Raw genomic sequence first — 18,678 nt, forward strand, 5'->3', positions numbered from 1 at the left:
AACTTATTCCCTTCACATTGTTCCTGATCTCCCAAGCTGTTAGTACACTAGTATTAGGACCTTGAACTTTTCCTTCAGGACACTCCTCACGCTAATTTGTGTTCTGACTGTCCCATGAGAGCAGGGCTTTTGCCTGACTTGTTCACTACTCTATGTCCACTTCTAGCAGCTGGCACATGGTAGGTGCTCAGGAAGTATTTGTCATATGGCAACTGCTCACTAAGGAGCTGTAAAATCACTCTTTAAAATTTCTATAATGGTTTCTATGTAATTTTTAGTAACCATGCCCTATAAAGTCTTTACGAATGGAGTGTTGAGATACTTTTTTACATGCAATAATTTTGTGCCTATCACTCTTTTCCATTCTTGCCTTTTTTGCCCCCTTTGAAAATGGACAGTAAGAGGTAGTGGGAGGATGGCTTTAATTTTTCTTACATTTATGTTACTTAACATGTATTTATTAAGCATTTTCTGTGTGCCAATCGCTAAGCGTGGAGAATACAGTAAGTGAATAAAATACATATTTATCTGTATTTACGGAGTTTGCAGACCAGAATGTGTGTGCATAAGGTGAGGCGAAGTCAGAAAGTAACAAACCAAAAATTATACAGAACATAGTAATAAGTGCCAAAGTCAGGAAGGGGAGTGAGTGTTAACATTATATTTCAGGTGATGGGGAAAGCTTCTCGAATAAACCGACGCTTGTGTGGGGACCAACAGCAATTCAAGCGTCCGTACCAAGTCACAGAAAACCTGAAAGATCTGGAATTTCGTTTTCTAAATTCAAATCGCGGGCCACTAGTTGCAAGCTGTCTTTAAGCAAGTCAGACTAGTCTCTCTGGGCCTGCCTCCTATTTGTAAAAGGACAATAATATTACAAATGTCAAAAGCTTGTTAAGAGAAAATGCTCGGCAAGGAAACTAACACAAAAGAGTTCTAAAAAGAATTTAACGGGAATCGGGGAAACCAGCTCTGGGAAAGCTCACCCGCCTCCCACCACAGGCATCACCCCTCTGGCTGAAGTGCAGCTGTGATTGGCTACTCGACCTGTCCGTCTCACCCCGCCCGGGCATCCAACCCAATCTTGACCGGCTTTGTGCCGATACTGTTCCCAGGATACGCCGCGTAGGAGGTGCCCATGACGTTTGATGACGCGTTACGTCACGGTGGGCGGAAGTCACAGCCGCTGTTTTGAAATCAGGCCGGCGGAGTTTTGCAGCTCCTGTCCACGCCGGGGCCGGCAACATCTCTATGCCAAGAGGATCCCCCTGACGTTTGTTCTCTGGCCCCGCTGGCTCGTGGCCGCAGCGGTGCCATGTCCACCCCTCCGTTGGCTGCGTCCGGGATGGCGCCCGGGCCCTTCGCCGGGCCCCAGGCCCAGCAGGCCGCCCGGGAGGTCAACACGGCCTCGCTATGCCGGATCGGGCAGGAGACGGTCCAGGACATCGTGTACCGCACCATGGAGATCTTCCAGCTCCTGAGGAACATGCAGGTGGGAAGGAGGGTGGGCTCCGCTCCTGGGCGTGCGTGGAGAAAACGGATGCAGAGAGGTGCCGTTGGGGAAGTTCCGTGGCCTTTGGGCGTCAGCGGAGCTGCCCTGGGCAATCTTCAAGGATTTGGGTCGCTCCATTTACGTTCAGAAGTGTTCCTCAATGACCTCTCTGTCCCCGCGAGTCTGCCCCGTAAAGGCGATGTTTTCCAGAACGGATTTCTGGACAGTGGAAGGAGCCACACGTTCTAGATTCGAACAGGGTCTCTAGTTACTAGGCAAACTCTTGCACCTTTCAAGAGGAAAGATGGGCCTCACCCTGCCACCCTGTTTTGATTACTTTGACTTTCGTCTTTTTCCACCAAAATACTTTCTGGGGATGTAAAGAGCGGAAGAATTCAGATTCTGCTAATTCTGCTAACCATTTTTGTTAAACAGCTCTCTTTTGGTATACTGGACATAAAGTGCACTTGTAAAAAGTTTTGACATATGTATATACACCTGTGAAAGCATCATTCATCACCCAAAAAAAGTGTTTTCATGTCCCTTTGAAATCCTTATTTCTGGCCGCCTGTCCGCAGGCAATCTGCGATTTACTTTCTGGTACCATACATTTTCTAGAGTTTCATATAGATGGAATCATTCACTATGTAGTCATTTTTGTCTGGTTCTTCTCACTCGTGTATAAGTAGTTCATTCCTTTGGATTGCTGGGTAGTATTTCTTTTCATTGTGTGGATATATTACAATTTGGTTTATGTTCACCTGTTGATGGTCATTTTGGTGGTTTCCACTTTAGAGTCATTGTAAAAAATCTTCTATGAATGTTCATCGACAAATGTTCCCATAAACATGCGTTTCATTTCCCTTGAGTCAGCTGATGCCTAGCCACGGAATTGCTGGAACATAGGATACATGGTATAACATTTTATGAAGCTTTTCCAAAGTTGTGCGCCATTTTAATTCCCCTCAGCAGTGTTTGAGGGTTCTAGTTACTCCTTATCTTCGCCAGCACTTGTTGTTATATGTCTTTTTGCTTTGCAAATACTTTCTCGCCGTCTGTGGCTTGTCTTTTCATTCTCTTCATGGTGCTTTTTGAAGAACAGACATTTTAAATTTTGATGGAATCCTACTTATTTGTTCTTTTACACATTTTGCTTTGGGTGTTCCACCTAAGAAATTTTTGTCCAACTGAGGGTGACAAAGATTTCCTTCTGTGTTTTCTTCTGGAAGTTTTATAGCTTTAGGTTTTACATGTAGCTCTATAATCCACATTGAGTTAACTTTTTCATTTAATGATAGGTACAGATCTAAGTGCACTTTTTTGTATGTGGATATCCAGTTGTTCCAACACCATCTTGCTAACCCATTTTTTATTGAATTTATTGTAGCGACACGGGGTAATAAAACTGTACAGGTTTCAAGTGTACCCTTCTATAACACATCATCTGCATAGTATATTGTGTGTTCACCACCCCAGGGCAAGTCTCCCTCCATCACCATTATCCCCCCATACCCTCTACTACCTCCCCCCTTCCCTCTGGTAATCACCATACTTGCTAACCCATGTGGATATGATTCTGGTTCTATGGATGAGGATTCTGTGATCCAGAAAGGTAAAGTGACTTGCCCCAAATTGGTCACTCGTAAGGTAAATTCGAAACCAGGTCTTCAGACTCTTACAGTTCTTATTTCTATAGATGAACTGAAGAGTGGTTTATTCCTTTTTTCCTTTAAGTTCTTGATATTTTTTTCTTTTAATTTTAAAAGTAATTCAGTTGTGTAGAAATCTTTTAAGACCATGTCAGTAAGCCAATGTGAAACAATACAGAGGGAATCTAAGATAAGATATGAAGTCTTTGGCAATTTAAAAATTAATATACTAATATCTAAGGTGATTAAAATATGTGTTAAATGAGCTCTCTCAAGTACAGTTGACCCTGAACAACACAGGGGTTATGGGCTGCCAACCACAGCATAGTCAACAATCCACATATAATTTTTTTAAGTATATACAGGATTTTGTTTTTTATGGTCACCTTTTTATACCGTAATATTATATACTATAGAAAAGTGCATATTGAGAACAGTAATTCCCATCATACACCAAGCTCTGGGCTAAAAATTCTTCAGGCACAATCCAAATCTATTTTATATTCATATGCACCCCATATAACTAACTTTTAAGTGAACCCTCCATATAAAAGGATTCCCAACCACGAACAGAAAATGTATTTCTTTGTCTTTAACATGTTGTATGCAAAGTACTGAATTAGGACTGGAGAACCAGTAGCTCATATTTATCAAGTACTTTCCTTGCTCAGGGACACTGGTGTAAGAGCAGTTCTCAGGAGTATTTTTATCTCTGTTTTACAGTTAAGGAAACCGAGGCTTAAAGAGAGAAGAATTTACCCAGCATCCCAATGACTAATAGCTCTTCTTATTAACCTCTTTATAGTAAGTGCTTAGTACTAACTGGCTGTCAAACAAATTTTAACATTAAAAGAGATATAATACACATCCATGGCCAACACAGAAAAAACTAAACATTTCCAAAAATGTATCCGTAACTAGATTATTTGTAAACGTGTATTGAAAACCAGTTTTTAAGAGAATGATAGTTATTTCTTTGTGGCTCTTTTAACTGTGAGTTCTGAGGTTTAACTCATCGAAGATCCTTTGGAGCGTGTTGTAATTGGCTGTAAAAGAAACAACTGTGTGCTCCACATTTCCAGAAGGCTAGAAGAAATAGTGTTACAAACAGGACTACATATAACTTACTTAGTGATTCAATATTAAGAGCATTCAAATTTTAAAAAGTTATGTTCTCTATTGCTAATCCAGAAGGACCACGAAGTGCCGTAAATACAGACTGTTTGTTTAGGTAAGTGGTTCTTTATTCGGTGTCCTTTAGCTCCTTGAGAATGTGATGAAAACTGTGGACTCTCTTCTGAGAAAAAGGCACATATACACATTTTGAATAAAATTTCAGAGGGATTAACAGATGTCTCCCCAAGGATCCCTAGATCTCAGTTGAGAATCTCTGTGTAAAGAGTCCTGCTTTGGTTCTATTCATTATCCTTTACATCTTTAAAATAATTTCTTTGAATATAAAGTATATTCAAAATTCAGAAATAAAAAAAGGACATTAGAGTGAACATTCTGTCTCCCATCCCTCTTTGCTAGCTATCTACCCCTTTCTCCACAGGCAGTGATTGTTAACAATTTTTACTATTCTTGTGTATCCTTCCAGATACTCTGTGCATATTTAAGCAAATATATATGTATATTCTTTCTTTGTCCTCCCTTTTTCACAGATAACAGTATATTTACACACAACTTTTTGTACTTTGCTTTTTTCATTTGGTATATTTTGGAGTTTATTCATATTTATACAAAAAAAATAATTCCTTTTCCTTTTAAAGTGCCTAGTAATTCACTGCATGGAAATACTGTAACATATTTAACCAGTTCTCCAGTGAAGGGCATTCAGGTTGCTTTTAAATCTCTATTATGCTGCAGTGAATAACCTCCTACATACATGCACAACGTACCTATAGGATAAATTTTTGGATGTGGCTGTATTCTCCTATAATTATATATACTTTGAAAAATTGCCCTCCACGGGGGTTGTATCAGTTTATCCTGCCATGTCCTGAACAAGACCAACAACTGGGCTCTAACACAGCGAGCTGTATTTTTGGATCTTTGATCGTTTGATGGTAAAAACATCTACTTTAGAGTTTTCATATTTTGAATGAATTTGAACATCTCTTCTTATATAACTTTTACTTCAATTTTTATATTTAAAACTTTGCTCCATATGGAATTTAGCCTTGAATAAAGTGTGAGGGATAGCCCTGGCTTTACCTCTGTCCAAAAGGTTGACTGAGTAATGGTTTCCTCCCCCATTGATTTCAGATGCTACTTTATGCAAATAAGTCTATTCCTTAATGTTCTGTTCACTTAGCTGCCTGCTTCTAATGTATTAATGCCAAACTTCTATTTATTGAGGCTCTATAATGTGTTAGCTATTTTTCAGAATTTCCCTGGCAATTCTTGCCTATTTTTCCACATGTACTTTAGAATCAGCACATTGAGTTGTGGGAACAGCTGGTTCGCATTTTTAATTGGTTCATATAACTGGGAGAGATCTGACATCAGTATTATGTTGAGTCTTAATAACCAAGAACATGGAATATCCTTTTTTGTGTCCCCATGAAGTATTTTAAGTTTTCATTATTATCTTGGTATTTTTAAAGTTTATTACTAGATATTTTATCTTTATTGTTGCTGTTGTAAATGGGGCCTTTTTCCTTTCTCATTTTCTTTGGTTTGTTTTTATATATGAAAGCAAAGCTATTGTTTTCTAAACATTAACCCGCCTCCTTCTTGAATTCTTTTCTTAATAGTAGCACTTTATCATTTTATTTGTAGTGATGATTATACCACTTCCTTATTCAGGTTTCACCTTTTTTCCCTCTATAATTGCACTGGCCAGGCCCTGCAGAGTAATAGTCACTCGTAGTGGCAGTGGCCTCAATAGACACCCTGTTGTGTTCCAGGCTTCACTGGGGACCCTTTTAATATCTGCACATTAATCTTGGTGCTGACTTCGTATTAGCTGGGATAAATGTATTTTATCACACTGGGAATGTTTATTAAGAGTTTTATATTTGTTTTAAGAATGGATATTGAATTTAGTTGAATGCCTTTTTGGTATCTGGGGTATAAGCATATTATTTATGGGTCTACAACGTTCATGAGGGAAATGATGACTGATGAACTTTTCAGCTAAGTATGTAAACTACCGTGACTAGCAAGGGATCTCAGGCACCATGATACCTTAGACCTGTAGCACGGGAACCTTGTCTCTCATGTTCACTGCTCTACCTCAGCTTCCAGAACAGTACCTGACACATGAAGTGTGCATAATAATTTTTTGAATGAATTAGTTATTCCCTTCTTTGAGAAGCTGATGTTGTATATGAAAACTAATACCCAGACTTACTAAGTAGGTGAATTTAAAGAGGGTGATTTTTTGCATTCCCAAATGATTTTGTTTTCCTTTGTGAAAGAAATTATTAGGAATTCTTGTAAATGACACACGCTTCTAAGTGAATTTTAAGTATAGATTTATTGGGAAAATAACACATTAAAGTAAAATAATTCAGACTGTACTTTAAAACCTCTGTTTGGGAGTACGCTACTAAATACAGAGCTACAAATGTGAGTAAGTTCTAGCCTTCACTAAGTAGAAAATATGGGCAAAGTAATAAACCTAGTAAATGCCATAATAAAGGTACATAGTGCTTCTGTATGTAAGATAAAATTATACTCCTTATTATCACACAAACAGGAAAGCGAGGCTCCTTTGAAATGTTTTTTTGATTGTCAGTGTTTGTGAAAGTTCATAAATTGGAAAACTTACAAGGAGAAATTCTACATTGTACCGGATGGCGAAATTTTAATGCCTTCCTCCTTTAATCTATTTTTACTAAGTCAGCCTTTGATATTTTTTATCACATTTCTTTGAGGCATTGTCCTCAGAATGTTTTAAGCTTAAGAATTTCTGAAAATCCTAACTATCTCATTTCAAATAATTTCAGAAGATCCATCTTCTTACCTTATAAAGCATTACATTATAGAAAATTTCAAAGCGAGAAAATAAATTATTCAGGTCTATTTCCCTAGAATATCTTTCATCAACGTGTAAGCCTTTCCAGTCTTTTTTGTTTTTTTCATGTTTATGAGTTTACCTACTTGTAATGGTAATGTGTCCTGTTTTCTTTTTTCTCCAAATATTGTACCATGCACCTCTTTAAAAAATTTTTTACTTTATCTGTTTAAAAAAGAAAAAGAATGAACTAAGTATTGAACAATTTTGTCACTTTAATCCCCAAGGTAAGTATAAGGATAAATGCTTATAATGAAAGAACCTTGAATACTAGAAAATGGAGTGTAAATGTTGTTAATTCTTACGTTAGAATGATTTCACAGATGAGATTGTGGGAATAAAATATAAAGATGTACAGAGAAATGAATTTTGTTCATGGTTTTCAGCAAGGCACAAATGGCACCTATTTAGTTATAATTTCTAAATAAATAAGGATCAATTTCTATTTGTGATTTTTATCATTTCAGTACATACATTTGGCTTTTGATAAAATTCCTGAATTAAAAATGCAAAAGCATCCATGGCAGTTATGATCATAGCAGTTACTTGTAATAATTTATTAATGATCTTTAAGCTTAGATTGATTTACACCAATATCTCCTGCCATATTCTTTCTAAAGTAAAACTTTTGATGACAGCTCTTTATATTTCCATGTGTGCCATGAGAGTCTTAATGATTTTATGAGAGTTAAGGTATCTTGGCATTATTTTGCAACAGGAGCAGCCTGTTACTACTTTTTTTCGGCCGAAAAGTCCTGTCTTCATTTTTTCTTTTTCCTCCTTTTTAAAAATTGTATTTTGGTTTTAGCTTCCTAGTTAAGTTCAGCTGCTTGCTGCCTTTATGTAATAGTAATATTAAAATACCTTTTTAAAAGTTATAATATACTTACAAATTAGAAGGGAAAAGTATTTCACCTGGTTAGAGGGACTTCTCACCAAGTTTTCTCTAGGTCTGTTTGCAGCACTGAAATAGGATGCTTAAGGAGCTAAGAAATGAGCACGAATTACTTGTACGTTCTTAGAGTTGCACTTGCTTACCTGTGAGGAGTTATTTGCCTTTATGTCATGCAATCCTTAAAAATTGTTTGTCAGCTTTACATATAGAAAACCTTGATTTTCATTACTTTATGTTTTTATTGTTTTGTTTTGCCTGATAAGCTCCCAAATGGTGTCACGTACCATACTGGAACATACCAAGATCGGTTAGCAAAGCTCCAGGATCATCTTCGCCAACTTTCTATTCTCTTCCGGAAGCTGAGATTGGTCTATGACAAATGCAATGAAAACTGCGGAGGGATGGATCCCATTCCTGTAGAGGCAAGTTTTAGTGGTAGGGGGAGGATGAATATAAGATACAAGATAGTCTCGGGCATTTGTAATTTTTTCTCTTCTCTCTTTCTCCTGTTTTTGCAATATTTCCAGATTTTGAATTCTATCAGATGAAAATATGATAGAAATATTATGTGTAGAATATATATATATATATAGAATTAATACTATATTTTCATGTTAATAATTTTTTGTACACTAACATACAGGCTTATTAGTGAATTTTTGTTTTGAGAATCAGAGGGTTGTCTGTGGCAATTTTTATCATTGTTAGTGTCTCCTTTTGATTTAAAGTGTCTCCTTTTAATTAAATCAGCGCATGATTTTTTTTTTTTTTTTTAATTAGGAGTTTCAGTAGTATTGTCAAATGCTTTTTAAATAGTTTTTGTTTGAGTTCTTTTTGGATAAAGGTTATGTTTTCATCATGAATAATTTAGATTAGCTTAGTGAATTACTCGAGTTTTAAAATGTATTCTGCAAATTTAACCTTGGGTTGTAGATATAGTTTAATTAATTAAGTATATGATATTGTTGTAGATGGTGGCCCTTTCCTGTTCACAAGTTATATTTCCTCCACTAAAGGTAGCTGGGAAGATTTGGATGTTCTTTCACTACATGTAAAGAACAATTTCATGTGATCAGTGTTTCCTTTTTGAATGATCAGCATGTAGGGATGAACAAAGAAAGAGTAAACTCAAAACATCTTGAAAAGAAATGATCAAAGATGTTGGAGAAAGAAAGATCAGAAATGTGGTTGGCAGATTGTCCAAGGCTGCAGAGAAGTCAAGGAAAATGAGGAATAAAAACTGTCCAGTAGATTTTGCTGGGGGAGAATAGTCAGTATATTTGAGCAAAGCTTCAGTGCCACTGTAGCAACAGGAAGTCAGATTACAGTGGGTTAAGATTGAACAGGAAATGAGGAGCTGGAGCCAGCAAGTGGATATCCATCTTTCAAGAAGCTTAGATAAATAGCAAGAGAGGAAAGCTGTAGATGGAAGGAGAAACAGAGTCAAGGGTTTTTTGGCGGGGGCAGGGGGTGGCGGGGTTTCCTCCGTGTGGGAGAGATCAGAACATGTTTTGATGATAAAGGAAGAAACAGTAGGGAAAGGTTGGGAGGGGACAAGAAATAAACACTGGAGGGCAGAGCAGTCAGAGCGCAGGAATGGAGACTAATCATCTTCAGGAGGAAGGACAAGTCTGTATTAGGAGAGAGGAAAGGAAGAAAGAGTGGTTATGGGTGTGTGTAAGTTTTTATTGTCCCAGGAATTTGAAGAAGTTTAATCTGATGACCCCTGGCTGTGCCAGTTATTTACCTGGAGTCTGTTCCTGCATCCGTGTAAGATGGCTGAGACTAGATAATTCCTGATGTCTGTCACACCTGCCTGTGAGGAGCTTCGTCAAATAAACTTCATCACAAACCATAATATTTAATTATTCTGCCAGAAGTTTCATTGCTATATAGATTTTCCTCCTACAAAAAACAACAAAAAAAGCTTTCTCCCAACCAACAGAAGTTAAGACATCTAAGAATCTGCATACTTTAGTTCCAAATAGGGAGTAAATGACATTTATATAATGCATATCCAGGAAGCTCCTTTCTTTCAAGTATGGATGAATGAAAGCCTATTTTATCTCAATGGACTATGAATTTCTAAGGAGCAGGAAATCACAACTTGTCATTATTTTTGCAGTGCCTCACCCAGGATCTGGCAGCTAAATATTTGCTGATTGAATCAGTAGGCTATTACCTAACAATATGTGACAATTAGTGTTAGAACGGGTATTTTGCAAAAGAAACCTCAAAAACTAATACAGAATGCACTGAAATGATAAACTTCTAACGCTGTTATTTTAGACAATCACATAAATTGAATTTTATTTTTATACTTTTAAAAGTATAAACATTTCCCTTAACCTGGTTCATTATGTGTACCAGTGTAATTGGAAATTTTCTATTGTGTTCTTTTTTTAAGATTTTATTTATTTATTTTTAGAAGAGAAGGGAGGGAGAAAGAGAAGGAAACATCAGTGTGTGGTAGCCTCTCACATGCCCCCCACTGGGGACCTGGCCCAAAACCCAGGCACATGCCCTGAGAGGGAATCGAACTGGTGACCCTTTGGTTCACAGGCTGACACTCAATCTACTGAGCCATCCCAGTCAGAGCTGTATTTTTGACTTTCAACTTTTGTTTGTCCCTTCAGCAACTTATTCCATATGTGGAAGAAGATGGCTCAAAGAATGACGACCGGGCTGGCCCGCCTCGTTTTGCCAGTGAAGAGAGGCGAGAAATTGCTGAAGTAAATAAAGTGAGTGATTAGTCTCTACATTTTATATTTCAGAATTATTGATGAAATTTATAAGGGAGTCTAATGTAACTGAAAAACGTAATTTGAATTGTAGAATTATATGAAATGGTTTGTGTAGCAAATTTAACTCAAGACTACAACCAAGAACTAAAAGGTAAGCAGGAAATGTCACCTAAGTAGTCAGAAGAGAGATTGCAAAACTCATGCAATGAAGCTCTTAGAAAAGCTTCAGGGGTACTCAGTCACAACCCATCTCCTTTTCTCTCTTCTAGGCAGAATTCTAGCTTTCTAGTTTATGGCACATATGGAGCAGCAAATGATAAAAACTTAGAAATAGGAAATGCGTGTGTCTCAACATCTGAATAAGAAATTGAGAGTGTTATCAAAGAATTATCTATCCCCTGCCAGAAAAATAGTTCTGAACTTGAATGCATTTATTGCTGATACTTTCAGAAGTTCAGAAGGTATTCAGATAGTTCTCATGAAATATAGAGAAATAAGGAAAGTTGTTCTTTCTGTGATAGGAACATGGCCCAAGCATACCAAAACCTAACCAGTAGCACAATAAATAAAACTACCAGTTTCACACATTCATATACATATCCCCCTCCATACCGCTCCTGAAATTTTAATTCCAATTAATGAAATTCAACAGATATTAATCCACCAGAGAGAGGATTTTTCGAGTCATATGAGGGTATATATAATTTGTAATGTCAATAGGTTAAATGGAAAATATTTTTTCTCTCAAATCTAAAAGGCATTTGATAAAATTCAAATGTTGCTGATTTAAAGAAAACTTAAAACTATTAACAAGATGGTGTCTTTTAATTTTTAGCCTTTTTCTTTTTGATAAATATCCAGCATTTTTTGTACTTTTTCAGGCATAAAATAAGATGCTTTACATGACTATATTTAATATTTTAGAAATTATAGAGAGTACAAAAAAGAAACAAACTTTAAGAAACGGGAGTTATAATATGTGAAAACTAAGTTTGTTAAGCTTATATATTATATCTCAAGCTTGTTAAGTACAAAGAAACTCAGTTGATAAGCAACTACAATCAATAAATTTATTAAAAAGGCTTAATAAAAGATGATATTCTTTTAAAATGATTAAACCAATTGGGCTATAAGATCCTATTCAAAACTATAACAACAAATATTAAGTAGTTAGGATTTATCTCGATATATATGACTAAACATATTAAGATACATAAAAGAAGTTTTGAATATTTAGAAGAAAATATAAAGTTCTTACGTGGCCAATAAATATTTTTAAAATGCCCATCTTGATTATAGTCAGACCTTAGTTCTTGAATATTTCAGTTCTTAACCAGTTTTTCCCAGAAAAAATTCCTCGGTTGTTGAACAAAATTTTGATTCTTAATTCTCATCCAACAACCCTTTAATGCTGATACCTGTATGCTCAGTCATGCCTCCCTCAGGTGACAAAGGATATTTGGCTTTCAAACAGATTGCTTCTCGAAGAGTTTTCTGGAACGACCTAAGTTCGAGAACTGAGGTTCCTCTGTATTTAATGTAGTAACAACCCAAATCCAAATAGGCATTCTTTTAAAAGTACACAAAAAAAGACTTTAGTGCAATACCAATCAAAAAACAAATCGAAATACAATCTAGATGGGACTTTTTTCTTCAGAATGTACTAAATATCAAAAAAAAAAACAAACTGATAAGAGTAATAAATCAACACTTTGCATTAAAAATTAAAGTGTAATATGAAGCATAGTATAAAAACAGTAAGTGTGAAATACTGGTACAAGAATAGACAGATTAGTGAGATAGTGCCAGAAAAGTAGTTTTTCTATTGTATATGAGAATTTAATATAACAGAAGAGGGATTTAGTGGAAAATTAGTCTTTAAGAATAGAAACTTTGGGGGGCAATTAACCTAGCTTTTATATTGCACTATATGTCAAAATCAATTTCAGAGTGGAAAATAAGACCTGCAAAACAAAATATTGGAAAGCTGAAAGAAAAACATATCAAAACTAAGGACAAAGGAAAAAGATGGATAGATTTTATAAAATAAAACTTTATAATTTTTTTAACAAGGAGAAATGCAAATTAAGAAGACTATTTCCAGCAAATTTGGTGGTAAGAAATAATCATAAAAAACTGAGGAGGGGACACGGAACTTAATTTAGACCACGAAGAAGAAACTTGTATTTGATAGTCCAGAGGTGGGGCATGCACTTAGTAGGGAGTGTTATGTTTGTTGATAATCCATGTATTGATTCACAATAGATGTGTTCTCTTTATTTCCCTTCTCTGCAATAAGGATATTTTTATAAAATACATTGAAATATATGTAAGTAAAATACCATTGTAATGTTAACTAGAGTTTCAGAGTGCCACGCGTGACATACAGTTCTCTACCAGAGGAGATTTTATGATATGAAAAATAAGCTTGTGTAAATTCAGAAAGATATATTTCTAAATATATGTTCCATTTCACTTTTCATTTAAGTTCCTCTTTTTATCCAGTTCGATAGCTTAGAATTAACTTATTCTTGATTATTTTTTAAAAGACCTTCCATATAATCAGAATATGGTCATTCTTTGAGTGTGTAATCAAAAGTACCATACTACCAAAAAACTACTGAATACAATAAATACAGTAAAGTTGCAGGATATAAAATCAATATACAAAAATCTGTTGAGTTTCTGTATACTAATAATGAAATATCAGAAATGAAGAAAGCAATCTTATTTATAACAGCAACTAAAAAGAATAAAATACCTAGGAATAAACTTGAGGGAAGAAACTATATACACTGAAAACTATAAAACATCGTTGAAAGAAATTAAAGAAGACAAAAAATGGAAAGATATTCCACAACAGCGTGGGAATGGCCAGAGGGAAAGGTGTGAGGGGATGGGTGGGTGGAGGTGGGGAAACAGACATCTGTGATAGTTTCAACAATAAATTTATAAAGTAAATAAATGAAGATATTCTGTGTTCATGGGTTGGAAGAATTGTTAAAATATCCATATTACCTAAAGCAATATATTAAAACAATCCCTATCAATACCCCAAAGGCACTTTTCACAGAAATAGAACCAAAAAATCCTCAAATTTTGTATAGAACCACAAAGGACCCCAATTGCCAAAGCAATGCTAAGAAAAAACGAACAAAGCCAAGAGTTAATCACACTTCCTGACTTCAAACTATACCACAAAGCTAATCAAAACAGTATGGTTTTGGCAGGAAAATAACGCACAGACCAATGGAATAGAAATGAGAGCCCAGCAATAAACCCACATTTATTTGGACAACTAATTTTTGACAAAGGAGCCAGGAATGTATAATGGAGAAAGGAAAGTCTCTTCAATATATGGTGTTGGGAACAAATATTGGACAGCCACATGCAAAAGAATGATACTAGACTATATTACACTGTATACAAAAATTAACTCAAAATGGAGTAAAAACTTGAATATAAGACCTGGAACAATAAAATACATAGAAGAAAACATAGGCCCTAAACTTTTGGACCTTGATCTCAGGGGAGCTTTTGTGACCTTGACCCCAAAAACGAGGAAAGTAAATGCAAAAATAAATGAATGAGAATGCATCAAACTTAAAGGCCTCTGCTCTGAGTGCAGGAGTTTACACCGTGAACCAGGCAGCCCTCTGTACTGTCTACCACTCTACCAATTTTACACTAGGGTTACTTCTCTGAGGACATAGGTCTCTGATGGACATAAAGCGATACCCATTTCACGTGCTCATTTCATGTTACTATTTACAAAAACAAAACTAGTGGGCCATATTTTTTAATACATTGGCATTTGCTTATACTAAGTGAGTAAAGTTGCTTTATGGACCTGCAAAACCAGTAATAAAATTATATTCTTAGCATTTGATTAAAAATATTTAGAATTTTATTACAGTGTATTTTTTTATTTTAAATAAGCTATATAAAATAAGGAGCTTTATGTATCCTCAGTTGACCCTCATTCAGTCATTTTTAGAGTATTGCTGTATTGTTATGAACTTGAAATTCTATAGAACAACACTGATGGGGTGCGTTTACTACTGAGTCTTTGTGATATGTCTGGTTTCTAACCACCTATGCGATATCATAGTGCCATGAAACTTTGGAGCATGGAATGTGTAACTAGAATTTGATGTAAATCATCAGAAGACAGAGTGACTCAGTTTCAATCATCAAGTTTTTGGCTCATTTACATAAATACTTTTCATATTCTGGGATCCATAAGCCCTAATACCCAAGTAAGGAATGAACACTTATTTGAGACTACTGTATGTTTTCAGAACATCAGAATGAGTACTACTTTGCTTAAAACTATTCTGTTGATGGTAAAATGAAATTGAAAGACAATGTCGGTAGTTTTTTACAGGGTTAACATATAACTCAGTCCATGCATTTAGAAATTAAACACTTGACCAATTGTCACAGCCTTTATGTGAATATTAAATTACATGCCATGATTTAGCATAAACCTTTTTAAAGTATCTACTCTGCTTACACATTCACCTGTTCATGTAACAAATTAGGCACAGCTGATGGATTTTGATAATAGCAGCTGTCAGCCTCTGCTAAAATCAATCGGTGGCAAGACTGTATATATTAAATTCTGTATCATGTCATGAAAATTTATTTACAGTTTAACCACTAATAAGCAGAACTGTCAGCTTTGCTGTTGATAGTTTCATGATGTGTTTTGGCTCCAGAGAGTTTACATGTATGCTAATTTTTTTAATTTAAAACTTTGTGGCATCTGTCCTTCCAATGCACCAAGGCTGCAGGTCACTCCCCAGTCAGGGCACGTCCAGGAGTCAGCCAGTGAATGCATAAATAAGTTAAAAACAATTCAGTGTCTCTCTCTCTTTCTCTTCCTTCCTTTCTCTCTTAAAATCAATCAACAGAAAAGAAAACCAAAAACTTGGTGGCACCTTTGAGAAAAATATCCAAGTGTCTTATAGTACAGGGTAGGGGAGAAGTAGGTTTACAGTTGTGAGTCCTTGAAACACAGTTTATTCATGTATTTTTATTTATTATTGTATTATTTTCCATCTGAACTATAAACCTATTTTTGCCCGCTCTGTAGATCCTACCTTTAAAAAATTATTTTTACTGCTGCCTATAGTTGAGTATTACCATGAAAATATCCTACATTTTTTAGTTCTCTTACACTGTTTTGTAAGAATTAATGTGGTTAATTTTTTTAAAACAAGGATATCAGAATTTGTTTCCAAATGAACGTTCTTGAAAGTAACAATGTTGGTAAGCTATGCGTTGATTCCAGTAATGCAGCCATTAAGACGGCCATGTTTAACTGCTGCTCTGATACTGATTTTAAAGTCTGGTTTTAACCATGTAAGAATATAATTGTTATCACTTCTAACTACTCATGTTGAAAATGTGATCACTCGGTTTATTATACCTAACTTGACCTTTGAATGGTCTTCAACTGTTCCCAAAACTTAATCTTTCCTGTCTCCTTTACCATGGACACAGATTTGTTACCATTGAAGTTTTGTAAGAGAATCCATACAACACACTTGCCCAGTTAACCTTTTTCATTGCAATTAAATTGCTTTTCTTCTTATTTAAGAATGTTAATGGGTCTTATCACCCACTACCAAGCCCAAAGGGTTTGGGCTCACCACAGATTTTTCTAGATCCCAAACAAAAACAGCTTCCTTGTCCACTGCCCCTGCCCATCCTAGGCAGAATCTGCATTTGGGGTCCCACAGCATCTGATGTTTCCTTCTGCCGTCTACCTAACCAGCCTATAGTATAGTCATCTGGGCATTATCTTCCCCTACTTGATGCTGAATTTCTTTAGGGCTGGAATTATTTCTCCTTCCTTTTTCCTCCCTTACCATTCTTAACCCAGGGCTAGTATTTATGGTACAGATTGGGTTACAGGCTCAGAATTCCTTTCCAGTTGGAGGCTCTGAAACTTCAAAGTGTTCATATTCCAAATATGTCAGAAGGTACTAATTCAAGTAAGATGTTTTGAAAAATCAATTCGCATTCCTTCTCTCTCTTTTGTTATTCAGTTGCTCTTCTCCATTTCCCTCCTGAAAAATGAGAAATGAGAGGGGAGCCCTGCGTGGCAGCTGAAGTCCCCCCAGCCAGGGGCGTGATGGCTCAGGGGTGAGGGCAGCTGGCGTGGAACTGTTTTGGAGCCATTATTCACTAAACTAAACTTAATATTTCTCATCGCTGTGTCTGTGTGACCGATTGCTACACAGACACATAGGAGTTGAGGAAAGGACACTTAAAAAGAAGCTTATAAACTGTAGTCTAGTAGATACCCAGAACACGGAGATACAGAAGCACGTGCTATATGTGTGCAGGGCAGCTGGTACCCCTCAGTGGCTAGTGTTACATCGGGGACTGTGCTGTTTGGTCTTCAGTTTTCAGAATCAGAAGTAGATTATTTCATGTTTGGGCAAACACTGACTTCTGCCACATATTTAAAAGACCAATGGCATCAGGCATTGTGTTTTTATTACACTTTATTTTCTACACTGACAGTTCTAACACTTTACATGAATGAAATCATTTAATCCTCCTATCAACTCTTGCGGGGTAGGTTCCATTACTATCCCCATCTTTCTGATGTGGGAACTGAGGCACAGAGAGGTTAAAGGATCTGGCCAACGTCACACGTTCAACAAAGGAGCCGAGTGCAAGCTCAGAGAGTCCGGCTCTGCAGGTAGTGCTCTGAACCATTGTATTACACTGCCTCTTGGAAGAGCTGTCCACTTAGGTTTTGTAACAATTAAACATTCGCTTTATTTTCTTTGAAGGTGGAAATAGATGAGTAAAGGGAAGTGGAGACTGAAGCCAGGCCTCTGGGCTGAGTTAGAGTTCAGGGTGCCCTTTAGTGGATATCTGGCCGGAAAAGCATTGAGACCTTCTGCCTGAAGGAAATGCTTAGCCTGATTGTCTAGAGTCTTAACTTGCAACATTTCATCTTCTAACTTCATGGTCTGTGTTTCATTTTTGGTAAATTCTTTTCTTCAGAAACTCAAACAGAAGAATCAACAGCTGAAGCAAATTATGGATCAATTACGAAATCTCATCTGGGATATAAATGCCATGTTGGCAATGAGAAACTAAACTGATATTTAAATTTCCTGCTTTACACATGTTATACCATTTTTTTCCCTCAAGTATGTTTTCCCTTTGAAGAAGATTATTTATGTGTTTGTATTCTAATCACTAAAGTTCCTATTTTTACATTGTGGTTTTAGATTAAAGTATTCATTGGCAGTCTTTTGTTAAGCTATTGATTCTGTGAAAGATTATTATAATAAACTTCAATAGGGTTTATGTTTTGGTTAATCTTCATGAATTGAATGTTTGTTTTTTAAAAGCAAAATAATTAAGTTTTGTAAATAAATGTTTAAATTTGATCAGTGGTGGTTTTGTTCATTTCATTACACTTTTAGGAGAAAATTAAAGGTTTAAACATTTTTGCAGATGAAAATATCAATCTGGTACAAGTTAATTAAAATTAAATATGTAATTTACCATTTCAGCTCAATTTTTAAAATTCAGTTGAGTCCCAAACACATTAAAATGAGAAAATAGTTAACTTTTATATCGTTGTAAGTAGGTGAAAATTACATGTTCTTCAAATGTTTGGTCTTAATTGGAATGATCTGTCTGTCTCTTTGAAAGGAAACAAATAATTTGAGGTTGGCACAAACTGAAATCACGACTGTGTGCTAATTTGCTACCTGCTTTAGGCCAAGAAGCAATTCCTTCTCTGATTTTTCAGATACACCCTAATATTGAGTACATTTTGGAAACAGATTTTAAAGAGTTTTCAATGAGATAGGTCTATATGACAGGTGCTCTCGTAG

General features: G+C 35.9%; 1 protein-coding gene across 2 annotated transcripts; it reads left to right on the forward strand.

Annotated features, from left to right (window-relative positions):
- The first annotated feature begins 1,156 nt into the window (after nucleotides 1-1,156).
- Nucleotides 1,157-18,149, forward strand: MED30 (mediator complex subunit 30). 2 transcript variants are annotated; one of them, XM_054590421.1, is made up of 4 exons: nucleotides 1,157-1,492; nucleotides 8,324-8,482; nucleotides 10,697-10,801; nucleotides 17,834-18,149. In XM_054590421.1, the coding sequence occupies exons 1-4, from the start codon at nucleotides 1,316-1,318 to the stop codon at nucleotides 17,927-17,929; spliced, it is 537 nt and encodes a 178-aa protein (XP_054446396.1). In that variant the 5' UTR covers nucleotides 1,157-1,315; the 3' UTR covers nucleotides 17,930-18,149. The 2 variants fall into 2 exon arrangements, with proteins under 2 accessions (XP_054446396.1, XP_054446397.1); XM_054590422.1 differs by lacking the exon at nucleotides 17,834-18,149 and adding an exon at nucleotides 12,754-13,022.
- Nucleotides 18,150-18,678: the final 529 nt, after the last annotated feature.

The sequence above is a fragment of the Pteronotus mesoamericanus genome, unplaced genomic scaffold (genome assembly GCF_021234165.1).
Source record: "Pteronotus mesoamericanus isolate MK-2021 breed Mesoamerican mustached bat unplaced genomic scaffold, CSHL_Meso_final scaffold_174, whole genome shotgun sequence".
Taxonomy (NCBI): Eukaryota; Metazoa; Chordata; class Mammalia; order Chiroptera; family Mormoopidae; genus Pteronotus; species Pteronotus mesoamericanus.

What these genes read in the sequence shown, in the direction of transcription:
- MED30 (XM_054590421.1), top strand. Translation starts at nt 1,316, where the DNA reads ATGTCCACCCCTCCGTTGGCTGCGTCCGGGATGGCGCCCGGGCCCTTC. An exon ending in AGCTCCTGAGGAACATGCAG is followed by an intron (nt 1,493 to 8,323) that starts GTGGGAAGGAGG and finishes TTGCCTGATAAG; the next exon opens with CTCCCAAATGGTGTCACGTA. An exon ending in AAATTGCTGAAGTAAATAAA is followed by an intron (nt 10,802 to 17,833) that starts GTGAGTGATTAG and finishes TCTTTTCTTCAG; the next exon opens with AAACTCAAACAGAAGAATCA.